General features: G+C 56.1%; 1 protein-coding gene across 1 annotated transcript in view; it reads right to left on the bottom strand.

The window, feature by feature from the left end:
- Positions 1 to 273: 273 nt before the first annotated feature.
- The window catches only part of RRP1 (ribosomal RNA processing 1), a 97,356-nt gene continuing 85,016 nt past the window's right edge, over positions 274 to 12,613 (bottom strand). Inside the window, exon 13 of the mRNA XM_082655429.1 lies at positions 274 to 369. Coding sequence (XP_082511555.1) covers positions 308 to 369 — 62 coding nt within the window. The 3' untranslated portion in view covers positions 274 to 307. The remainder of the gene's footprint in view (positions 370 to 12,613) is intronic.

Raw genomic sequence — 12,613 nt, 5'->3', positions numbered from 1 at the left:
ACATGTTGACTACACAACTTCAGTGTATGAATCTGGGGGACATAGCCCCCCAGACACTCAGCCCAAAATATGAGTGCTCTCTCTCTTTATTTTTATTTTTTGCAATACACATGTATTACTTATGTAACGCTGAAACGTATTTTGAAGTAACCTACGTCTTATAAATACAAAGATGCCAGGGGACGACGAGCTGTACCTGGAGCTGCCATTGTGAAAGCAGAAGTGGGCTCACGTGGAGAAACGGAGATGCTAACTGGCCGGGTCAGTTCGCACCTCTGTTCCATCCCTGCCTTCCCTGCCGTCCACCTCAACCAGGCTCAGCTGGGACCGCCACCCTTCGGGGAACAGAATCCAAAGGGAATTTGGGATCTGGTAGGAAAGAGAAGATGGGAACACAAGTAATGACGATTTGAGTCCCAGGGCATTCCTCTGACACTGTCCTGGGATCACCTTCGACAGGAAGCGTCCCAGCCCCTGCCGACCCAGCGAGTCGAAGTCAGGGCCAGGAGTAATCAGAGCCGCGTGGTAATAGTAACAACGATGCTGACGCTGGCGGCAGCCCCTCCACGGGCAGCACCATTCTACGTGTTTTCACTTCGTCCCCCAACATCACTGTGAGGCAGGGACTGTTGTTGTTCCCTGTTTTCACGTGAGGAAACTGAGGCACAGAGAGGCTAAGTAATTTGTGTGAGGTCACACAGCCAGAAGTGTGGAAGCCAAGTCCCTTGGCTGGAGATCTTGTTTGTTCGACCCCTTGTGAATAATTTCAATAAAAGTAAAAGGGACAGAACCTCCCCCCTTTGATGAAAAATCTTCCCCCAGTTAGAGCTGGCCACGGAGACTTTCAGCGGAGTAACGAAGGGGTCAGGAATGGAAGCCCCCCAGCGGGTGGGGGGTCGGCCTGGATGTCTCCACGCCCCCCTCAGCCCTCCAGGGAGAGCTGGTCCGCAAGCAGGATGCCTGCTCGGATGGGGTGCCATCTCTCTGGGGACAGGCCTCTCCCCTTCCGCAGCCCCTCCCCCAGTGCCAGACCCCTGCCAGGACCCCCAGTTTCACAGCTTATGACCTGGGCATATTTGACCTCTGGAGGAACACGGAAATCAGAATTCCTGGAGCAGAGTCGTCCTGAGGGCGAGAAGAGCGCAAAGCAGCTACTGCTGTCACTGCCCAGAGACCTGAGCCAACAGCAGCCCCCAGCCCCCCGCCTGGGCCTCGCAGAAGTGAAAGTGGGCTGTATGTCTGCAGAGGAAGGTCTCCCCAGGGGGTCCATCAGGCCCCCAGGTGTGGACGACTGTCACTGTGAGCACCAAACCTGCTGGGGCCACACCAGCACCTGCTGAGAGCCCAGCCATCTTAGAGCATCTTATAGTCCTTTGTTTTATAGCCTGTGTAAGAGGGAGGTCGTGGTTTCAGTGACGTCTCTGCCTTTCGAAGATTAGGTTTGGATGTAAGATCCCCCTGTGGTCCAGCTGCCCGTACATACCAGATGCCTGTGCGTCTGCCAGCTCCCTTGGACCAGGGAATGTGGAGCCTGCCCACAAGGTAGGACTCCTGCCCCACGGGGGTACCTTCATCCGCCACTCTGAGCCCTGCCTGGGTGCCATGGTGGGGGTCTGCACAGTGACTGCCTCTGCCCCTCTCCTTCCATCCACCCCAGCACACGCTGGGCTTTGCCCTGGGCTGTGGCTGGTGTCCACCAAGTGCCTATGAAGCGTCTACCCCAGGCAGGCTGGAGTGCCCTGCCAGTGCCAGTCCAGCCAGTGGCACCCTGACCACCTGCCTTGCTGGGCCTGTTCCCTAGGACACTGCACCAAGGTCCATGCTTCCAGCCACTGGCTGAAACCCCTATATCCAAGCACCTGCCATCTACCTGCCACTCCCCACGGTCCCTGTTGCCCTGTCCCTATCAGACACAAGGGCCACCCTGTGCCACGTTTCCTCAAAGGTGGCCTTCAGGTATCTGGCCCCCCCACCCCCTTGGGAGCTAGCTGCACAGCCCCACTTAGCACTGCCATGGCCCAGCTGTGGCCCTTGGCACGGACAGCAGCACTCACGCTCAGCTCCTCCATGACCTTGAACCTGGGCTGCTCCTCAATGACCTCCAACCTGGGCTGCTCCTCAATGACCTTGAACCTGGGCTGCTCCTCAATGACCTCCAACCTGGGCTGCTCCTCCATGACCTTGAACCTGGGCTGCTCCTCCATGACCTTGAACCTGGGCTGCTCCTCAATGATCTTGAACCTGGGCTGCTCCTCAATGACCTTGAACCTGGGCTGCTCCTCAATGACCTCCAACCTGGGCTGCTCTTGAGAGTTGCTTTGGCTGTGGGACTCCAGCAAAGGCAGTGCAAGATGTCTCTAAATGATGACACTGAACTAAATTTTAAAAGGGCTAAAATGATAAAATTTGTGTTATGTATACTATAGCACAATTAAAAATAAATGGGGACTTCTCTGGTGGCACAGTGGTTAAGACTTCGAGCTCCCAATGCAGAAGGCCCGGGTTCAATCCCTGGTCAGGGAACTAGATTCCCACATGCATGCCACAACTAAGAGTTCACGTGTCACAGCTAAGGAGCAGGTGAGCCACAACTAAGGAGGCCGCCTGCCGTAGCTAAGACCTGGTGCAGCCAAATAAATAAATAAAATATTAAAAATAAATAATAAAATAAAATAAATGATTTTTTTTCTGAAGAAGTGGCTTTAAAAGGACCTGCACGTGGGGCTCCTTGTCCTGCTGCTTTTGGCCCCCCTGTGATCCTACCGTATATGAATGGCTGGTCTCTGGGTACTGAGGCACACAGCCCAGTCACCACCGTGCCCCCAGGGGACTGCCAGCCAACCACCGGTCACAAGGCCACTGACTGCCAGTTGACTTCAGATGCTGGTGAACTCAGCCAAAACCAGCAGAAGAATCGCCCAGCTGAGCCCAGCCTAACTGCCAACCCACAGAATCATGGGCTAAATAGATGGTTATTTTAAGCCCCTAAGTTTTGTGGTGGTTTGTTACAAGGCTGTAGCTAACCAATACACCAGCTCATCACCCTCCCTCTGCCAGCTCACACCAAGAGAGGTCTCAGCATACTCTCCTTTCAAAAATTGATGGAAAGATATAACTAATGCCTTATGTTTCCTTGTTACTTTACGGCTGTGATCAGCTGATGTATTTCAAAGTGCTGTAAGCATTTGAGCTACCTTAATGTTGATCTAAAAAGAAATGAAAACCAGTGGTGTTCATTTATCCTAATTCCACCAGGAAGCTGCTTGAATCACTGCTCCAAGAATTTCAATTTTATAGAATATAATATAGGGAACATCCGACGGGGCTAGATTTTCAGAACTTGCTAAACTAAATTACCATAACTCCTTTCCAGTTATGCATCAGTGAGAATAAGATCAGGAATCAGGTGGGGTTTCTAGCTCTTGTACAGCACAGCTGGGCCCCAGACGCCCTTCCAGCCCACACGGCTCCTGCCCCGACCTGCTGCAGACATAATCCTGCCTCCCCCCTCCCCCGAGCCCCCGCTCGGTGTGAGGGATGGAGCTCTCAGCGATCATGTGCTGGCTGCCCAGCACCAAGCCAGGAACTGGGTCAAGAGGCAGCCTCCACGTCAAGAGGCCCAGTCCGTCCAGGGCGCGTGCACCAGCCATCCATCCAAGAAGTGTGGGGAAGGGGCACAGAGGCAGTGACAGAGTAGGACACGGAGAGGTGGACACAGTGCACAGGGCAGAGGAGGTCTCCTCTTGCTGGAAATGTGGCCTGTACCAGGGCTGCGAAGGGTGGCTGGGAACGTGCAGAACGGCCAGTGGAAAGGACAGCAAACTCGAGGTCTGTGCCCACCTCTGCATCACCCCAGCCCCGGCCATCTGACCTCCCACATACAAAGCACGCGCACACACTGCTCTTGCAGACGGTACCAGGAAGGTCCAAGGAGCCAGCCCCCAGGTGCCGTCCAAGTGGGATCCTCCTACCCCCACCGACAGTCACGACACCAGCAACAGCTGCTGTTCAGAGTCGCTGAGTCTGCTCCAGGTCCTGGGATCCAGGCCAGCAACCCTCCCCCCGCTCCCCCGCCGGCCTGCTTCGCTTCCATCCTGTGAGGGCCGTAACACTAGCCCCATTTCACAGATGAGGCAAGTGAGGCCGGCAGAGGCTGAGAAGCAGGCTGCTGTCCTCAAGCTAAGGACCGGGTTTGAAGAAGCTTCATGTGAGGTCAACACTGAGATAGAAAAGGACACAGAGGAAACATTGTCCCTCTGAGTCCAACCTTGTTGACTGAGAGTTTGGGACTGAAACCTGTAGCCTCATTTTTAAAAAGTTATTGTTTATAATTTTATTAAGATGTACATGTATATATCATACAATTCCCCCGTGTCAAGTGTACAGCTCCGTGGTTTTTAAGAAACTTCCCGAGGCGGGAACCCTTCACAGGCGAGCTGTGAAACCTTCCCATCACTCCAATGAGACCCCTCTTGGCCATTTATTATTGATCCTGATGGGCCACCACCGCCCCGGGCAACCTCTCGTCTACTCTCCGTCTGCGGAGATGTGCCTACTCTGAAGGCTTCGTGTAAACTGCCGCCTACCTTTGGCATCTGCAACCTCAGGCTCAGCGGCAGGCAGGAGCCATTTCCCTTCCTCCCCTCTTCTCGTTGCCCCTGGGGGAGCATCTGCGGGTAAAGGACGCGCCCCACCTGCCAGGCTAACCCCGGGGGAGGGGGAAGGAAGGGGAGCCAGGGCCCTTCCCGGTGCTGCGGCCCACTTCCCCCTCGGCCCCCCGAGGTCCTCTCAGGCTCCCAGAGCTCAGCGTGAGTGCCACGGCCCTCGCGGCCTCAGCAGGCCTTCCCTGGCAGGCAGGGGTCCACGTCCGACTGCTCGGAGCTCGACCCTGGGAGCCTGGGGTGAGGAGGCCAGGCGCTTCTCCTGAGCGCAACCCGAGGCTGAGCTCGGCTGCAGGGGCCGCCCACAGACCACAGGGCCACCCTGCCTCTTGGGGTGCCAAGGAGGCACCACAGCGATACCCAGGTTCAAACCTCAGGCTGCTGCCGAGAAGGAGGGGCGCTGTGAGCGGTTCGATCTCCTTGCGCTTTATCCGCAGATAAGCTCTCGCGGGACCCATCACTCGTCCCCAAGACACAGCAAACGTGTCGTCATTTTCTGCCCCCAAGGACGCAGGCAGATGAGGGTGTGGCCCACGAGGACAGCCCGGGCCCCCAGCTGGAAGTGGGTCCAAGTTAAATGCACCCATTAGTTCTGCTTCAGACGGTCCATCACGTGGTACCTCCCTCCAGAGCGCCGTCCACCCTTCTCCCCGTCCCTCCCACTGTCATCACTGCTGCCTGTTCCTGTAACTGCGGCCGTTTGGGCCTCCTGCCCCTTCCATTTCAGTCAGTCGTGTCCAGCCCACCCGCTGCTGCTGGACTCATCTTGATTCATCTTCCCAGGGTGATGGCTGTGTCCCTCCAAGCCCCAAAGCCTCAGGAGCCCCGGGCCTGCGGCGTTAGGCAAACACCTCGCTCTGGTGGTCCAGGCTTTCCAGGCTGGCTCTTTCTCGTCCTGTTGGATCACAGAGCTGAGACGGCTTGGGTGTGATGCTTTGTCCGGGAGCTTCCATCCCCAGGCAGCTGGACTGAGGGAAAAGGAAGTGAGGCCGGGGGGACAGGAGGAATGTGGGGTGCAGTCCACTGTGTCTCAGCTCCCAGGTCAGGTTGCCTCAGACGGGATAGATGGAGAGCTTGTGCCTGGAGGCCGTCCCCAGAGGCAGGCAGAAGAAGGAATTGACCCATGGGCCCCTTCCTGTCCCCCAAAGCAGACGCCCCGGCTGTCAGCTCCTGGGGTTTGACCTCAGCGGCTGAGGCCCTTGCTGAAGTCTTGCTGTTTCCCGGGACTGGGCGACGGGGTGAGTTCGGTCAGCCCAGCCCAGCTTGGGGAGAACAGGGAATCAGGACACAGACACGCACGGAGGGACGACCATGCGAGGACATAGGGAGAGGGTGGCCGTCCACACGCCCAGGAGAGAGGCCTCGGGAGGGACCAGCCCTGCGGCCCCTGGTTCTTGGACGTCCAGCCTCCAGACTGAGAGAATCCATGTGTGTTGTCTGAGCCCCCAGCCTGGGGTGCTTTGCCTGGCAGCCCCCCTGCCCTCCCTGCCCCGTTGGGTGGCTCTGCCCCCCAGCTTGGCAGGCAGCCTGCTACCCCTCACTGTGGCTAGCGGGCAACGCCCCCCAGGGTGTCCCCTCACTTCTCTGCTGAGCGCCCACTGGGGGCTGGACCCTGAGCTGGGGCCGTGAGGGGGAGCTGGGGCCCCACCGATGGATAGGCAGAGGGACAGGACCAGGCCCGCTCTCTGTGACGCCCGCTCTGTGACCTGAAGTTTATGGACGGACCCCAAATGCTCTCCCCAGCTGAACCCATCCCCTCACTGTTCAACGCTACAGCTCGGCACCACTAATGAGGGCCAGAGGCTGGAGGTCTTGTCATCATTCGCCGGGGTGCGGGGCTGATTACTTCCACCTTACACACCCTTTTCTGTACTTGTTGCAGCGTACTGCAAATTAAGAGAGTAAATAAAATTGCTGAGGGAACGTTTAAAATATTCGAGGAGTATTTTCGAGCAATTTAGAAGCAATCTTCTCACAGAAATTGAAATGCTAATTATAAATAATTATGATCTATTTACTAAGATAATCAACACTATTATACTGGTCTGAGCTTCTGTTGGCATCTGGAATAAGAAAACTGCATTCCCCAGCACCCAGCGGGGAGGGCGAGCCAGCCTCAAAGTCAGGCAGGCCTCCTCCCGGCTCCTCCCAGCAGCCTCCACCCTCTGTCCTCTCCTCCCTCCTGGCTCTGGCACCCCCTCTGAAATGTGCTCCCGAGAGCATTAACAACCTGCTTCCGCCCTGTCTGGACCAGTCTCCTGGGTCTGTGTTCTGACTTTGTAACTTACAGCTGTGTGACCTTAGGCAGGTCTCTTAACCTCTCTGTGCCTCAGTTTTCTCAATTCCAATGGGGATAATAAAAGTACCTGCCTCATAGGAGTGTTATGAAGATCAAAAAAGATGAGGTTGGGGCTTCCCTGGTGGCGCAGTGGTTGAGAGTCCGCCTGCTGACGCGGGGGACGCGGGTTCGTGCCCCGGTCCGGGAGGATCCCACATGCCACGGAGCGGCTGGGCCCATGAGCCACGGCCGCTGAGCCTGCGCGTCTGGAGCCCGTGCTCCGCAGCGGGAGAGGCCACAGCAGTGAGAGGCCCGCGTACCGCAAAAAAAAAAAAAAAGATGAGGTCAACAGGGCCTTACGCAGCACCTGGCATGGGGTAAGTGCTACACGAAATCAGCTGTGTTGATAACGCTGAGGATGGGGGGTGATGACCGTCTCTATCTGCCCTTCCTCCCTCCATTCATCGGGAGGGTCAGGGATTACCCTTATGATTTGAATTATGTATGCATTGATCGTTCTAAAATGGTGGACTCCAGACCAGCCTCGACAGCAACAGCTGGGCCCCAAGCAATTCTCTGACCTCATCCCAGACCCGCTGAAGCAGAGATTCGGGGATGGGGTCTGGCCACCTGCATTTCAACAAGCCTACCAGGGAATTCGATGCGAGCTCAAGTTTTGAGAGCCGCTGCTCTAAAGGCTCTATCTTAAAAAGTACATAAAAATAAATTCAGTATCCTAGGTTGCAGAGTTGCACAAGAAAACAGAAAAACACGTCTGTTCTTTCTCTTCCCGCATGGAACATGATTTCTTTATTATCACGGAGGCCACACTCAGCCCCGCTCTGACCCTGAGCCCCCAACCAAGCCCAGGGTGTGTGTCCTGCGCCTGCCATTACCAAGTACCATAGACTGGGGTGCAGAGACAGCAGAACTTGATCCTCTCACAGTCTGGAGCCTAGCAGTCTGTGGTCAAGGTGTCAGCAGGGCTGGTTCCCTCAGGAGGTGCCGGGGAATGGTCCGTTCCAGGCCTCTCTCCTAGCTTCTGGGGTTCGCTGGTAATTCTTGCTGGGGGTTCCTTGGCCTGTAGAAGCAACACCCCAATCTCTGCCTCCATCTGTACATGGAGTTATCTGTGTGTGTACTCCTGTCTCTGTGTCCGAATTTCCCCTTTTTCTAAGGACACCAGTCATACTGGATTAGAGCCACCCTACCCCGAGATGACCTCATCTTTACTCATTACCTCTGCAAGGACCCTATTTCCAAATAAGGTCACACTGTGAGGTACTGGGGGTTAGGACTGCAGCATACGAGTTGTGAGAGGACGCAGTTCAACCCCAAACACCCAGTAAAACCCACCCTTCTGTCTGGTGTCTAGACAGAGACTGTACACAGGCCTCACTCATCTATGGGTGAACTTTCCAGGATTTCTGATTTGTAGAAGGGATCAGAGGCCGGTCGCTTAGAATTTCTGACCCTGGAGCTGACTGTGAGGGACGTGCTGCCTGTTGAGAAGGGCTCCGCTCCTGGGCCTGGCCGCGTGCTGGGCCTGACGTCCCTCCCACCCCTGGGCGGGCGCTCGGCCTGGGAGCGACCTGACCACCATCCGCACCCGGCTCGCCGTGAGCAGGTAACAGCACACCCACCTACGCTGCGGGCTGTACCCTGACTCGGCGCTGATCTGCCCTGGCTTCTTGCCCCAGAGCCACACATGAGCGTGTGCCCCTGTGGGAGGTGTTGCATGTCTCATTTTATCACAGAATCCAATGTGAAAATGGTGTTTGTTTTACAGAACTTAGAGCACAAAAAACTTACAGACAGGCTTTAGCTAAATAAAATGACAGATATCTGCTAAATATTTGCTCTCACAAACATCATTATTTTTTTAAAGTAATTAATGCCGCTTGTGAAATCAGAGAAGGACTCAGGTACAGGAGTAACTAGTACCGCTTGTCTTTCCCTACGGCTGTGCCACATGCAGGTCGAATAAAGAGAAGAGGCCTTGCTCTCACCCCTGTGTGTGTGCATCATGGCGTCTATGGACATGAGATGCTGGAAGGACCGGTTTCTGGAGGTGAGTGAGGGCTCACGTCCTAGGGCAGCTGGGCCTGACGGCTGTTCAAGGTCAGAGCAGCTCAGATGTCCTGCGACCATGTTGGGGTCACGGTCCTCTGGTCTCACCTAAGCTCTGTAGGGAGTTGAGTTGTGTGTTGCACGTGGGGTCTGTTTCAGGAAGGAGGAGGCCAGGCTTCCAGGTTCACAGGGGGAAACAAATAAGTAAAGCCCCTCCCCAGGGTGGCCCCTCAGCTAGGACGTGGCTTCTGGCAAAAGCCCCCGTGTCTCAGCTTCAAGTTCACTCTGTCCTCCCCTCCGCCACTGGCAGGCCACTCTCGCCCCCAGACCCCCTTCCAGGGCCACCCCGAGGGCCTGGAGCCTTGGCACCAACTGAGGAGGCCTCGGAGGACTCTGTCCCATCTCTGCAGCCCCCAGCCAACCTCGGGGTGAGGTAGCCCCAGCAGCACACTCTCCTGGAGGCCCGGGAGAGTTTCCTGACAAGACACATGTGACCCAGCAAGTGTAGACAAAGGGCTTGGTCTGTCCCCTCCGCTAGAGCTGAGCCATACGAACGCCAGGCTGCAGGCGGCTGCGGAAGTAGGCGGGAGCTGGGTCCACCGGGCCTGGGCCCCCTGAGGCCAGAGAAGGACTGGGGAGCCTCTCGGAGTCCCGCTGGCAAAGCAGGAGGAAGGCCTCCGCAGGGCGGGCTCTTCTGGGAGCGGGTCTGCGTCTACACCGCCGCTGCCTGTTCCTCGGCTCTCTCCAGTTCCGTCCGTGTTAGACTCTGGGGGCCTTGAGGACAGGCTACAGGATAAGCCCATCTGGTGCTTCAGCATTCCCGGGAATGTCTGGGGGGTGGGAACGGGGTCAGGGTGTGGCAGAAAAGCCATTTCCACGAGACTAATTACCTGAGGCATGAGTGGGGCTATAACAAAGCACCACCAACTGCAGCTGAGAACCCAGACCCACCCTCCCCAGGCCTGGGGCTACAGTCTGGGATCAAGGCGTCCCAGGGCCCAGACCCATCCTCCCCAGGCCTGGGGCTACAGTCTGGGATCAAAGTGTCCCAGGGCCGCACTCCCGTCAGACGCTCCAGGGGAGGGTCCTTCCTGCCTCTCCCAGCTCCGGGGGCTCCAGGCATCCCCTGGCTCGTGGCCACGTCACCCCAGGCTCTGCCCCCCCGTCATCACGTGGCTTCTCCCTACGTCTGCGTCTTCTCACGGCCTCCTTTAAGGTGGCCCGTCACGTGTCCTTGGATTAGGGCCCACCCTGCCCCAGTGTGACCTCATCTTAACTAATTGCATCTGCAACAACCCAGTTTCCAAATAAGGTCACAGTCACAGGTACGGAGGGCAGGACTTCAACACATGTTTTTGGGGACACCATTCATTCAACCACAGCACCTAACAGATCGCAGACGCAGGACACGTGAGCCTCACCCCGGCCTGGGCCTCGCTGTCCGGGGCTTGTCTCTGCTCGTAGGTGCTGAGAAGCACACGCACAGGACACAGAACCCCAGGGTGACAGGCCTGCAAGGTCGCTGCTCAGCAGTCCCTCTGTCCCAGATCTCCTGGCCAAGCAGCTGAAGCAGTCCTCAGCGGGGGCAGAGCTGGCTGGGGCCCAGCTCCTCAGACCCTCCCACACCTGTCCCAAAAGAGGGGCGCCAGGTGAAACCCACATAGGCCAGATGACCCCCAGAACTGGGCCTCTGTACTGGGAGTCCCTTGGGAGCGTGGTTCTCACACCTGCTCCCACGCTCCTTTTCTCCATCCCGCTGACCTCCCCCCAGCACCGTCCCCACGGAGGTGAGAGGTCTTCCCGCCCCCTCTCCTGGTCCAGCCCCTCACCTGTGCCCGACACTCAGAGGGCTCCCCACCCCCGGGGTCTCTGGCCCCAACCCCCAGGTCCCGGCCCTGCTGAGTGTCAGTCCCCCAGGCATCGCCGGTTCGCTCACAGCCCTCCGAGTCCGGGCGTCCCAGGTCATCCTCAGACACAGGTGATGCGAGCAGAGATGGCCAGCAGGGGCTGGTCCTGCAGCGCCTGACCGGGACCCTGGGAGGGACACCCACGCGGCTGCATGGGGACGCTTGTTCTTTCCTGGGGAACCACAAGGCCCTTCCAGTTCAGCTGGGAATTTAAGAGAGCGTCGCCTTTCTCCTGCTGCTTGTTTCGATCCAATGTTTCTTTCAGGTCCAAGGAGAGCGACTGGACTTAGGGACAGTTCTGGTCCTCAGAGAGTATGATCGCACAGGAATGCACACAGGGCAACAGACAAAATAGAAACGCTGGCTGGATCACATTACCCTTGAGAGACCCAGCCGTGTACGCAGCAGGGATGGGAGCAGCAGTGGGGAAGCTGGGGACGGGGAGGCTTCGACTCTGGGTTGAACCTGTTGACGTCAGTTCAAACATCACTTGATAAAGTGATGTTTGATACTCATACCTCAAACGATCTCCAAAGCATGGAGTTAAATAGAATATCAGAATGATATGGGCTATATGATGCCATTTATGGAAGAAGAAAAAGAACTCAGCCTGCAGGATACTGTACATACTGTATGTATCCATCCTTACATCAACCCTTAGAAAAGGACCTGGAAAGATACACCCAAGCTCTCAAACGTTGGAGGGAAGAGACCGGGTTTGGGGGTGATAAAGGGACTGGAAACCTGCTGTGTAATTGCTGGGGTATTTTCACGTTTATCACTTTATCACAAAGGGTACAAATGAACAGCCAGACAAGAAGGCACACAGGACGAGGTCCTAGCGCCCTGAGTGTGGAGTTTCTGTCCCTGAGGAGTTGGGGTGCCAGCCCCTCTGGCATGTGAGTGACGTCACCAAGCCGGAAGCTCCCTGATCTGTCGTTGTTCATTCTGAAACTTTACAAGGAGAATACATTTCTATACCACTTAGGTAACAAAAGATTAGTTTTTTAAAAAAGCCACAGCATTTTCAAGAGCGAAAACACTCAACAACTGTAAAAAGAAAAAGAAAAAGTGCTAGAAAAGCACAGAAAGTAAGTGTTTCTAGTAACGACAGCCTAGGGGATCTGAGTTGAAATGACAGGGCATTTGCCTTGGCTGTGCCTTTCCCAGCAGCTAAGGTAGAAGAGAAACACCAACAGCTGCACGGAGTTTGCTTTCTAACTATTTAAAGGAAACACGTACACCTAACGAGAAAAAAATTTTCTCCTGGAATTGAATCGGCAGTAATTCGCCTTGAGGGTCCTTGGAGGAAAGTTGGAAGTTCCACTGGGGGTCTCGGTCCCATCTGTGAAATGAGGGGCTCCTGCAGACGCCGAGGACCCTCCCCACCAGTGACTGTGACCAGCTCCTCCCCAGGTCCCACCTGTGCAGTGTGACAGTGGGAGTTTGGGGAGGAGATGCAGAGGTGCTTCCCACACCCCAGGGCCTGCCCCACGTGAAGACAGGACCGTTGATCCAGACTCGTGGGCCGAGGGTGATGGACCTGAGCACACACCTCTCAGAAAAGCTCTGCGAGTAGATATTACTTATTACTATCATACTCCCATTTTATAGCCGAGAAAATGGAGGCCCAAAGCATGTACATGTAACTTGCTTAGAATTTTGCAACCAGTGAGCACAAAAACGGGGATCATTTG

The sequence above is a fragment of the Grampus griseus genome (genome assembly GCF_964374135.1).
Source record: "Grampus griseus genome assembly, chromosome: 5".
Classification (NCBI taxonomy): Eukaryota; Metazoa; Chordata; class Mammalia; order Artiodactyla; family Delphinidae; genus Grampus; species Grampus griseus.
The sequence above is the reverse complement of the archived record's forward strand: the minus strand, read 5'-3'. Positions and strand labels throughout refer to the sequence as shown.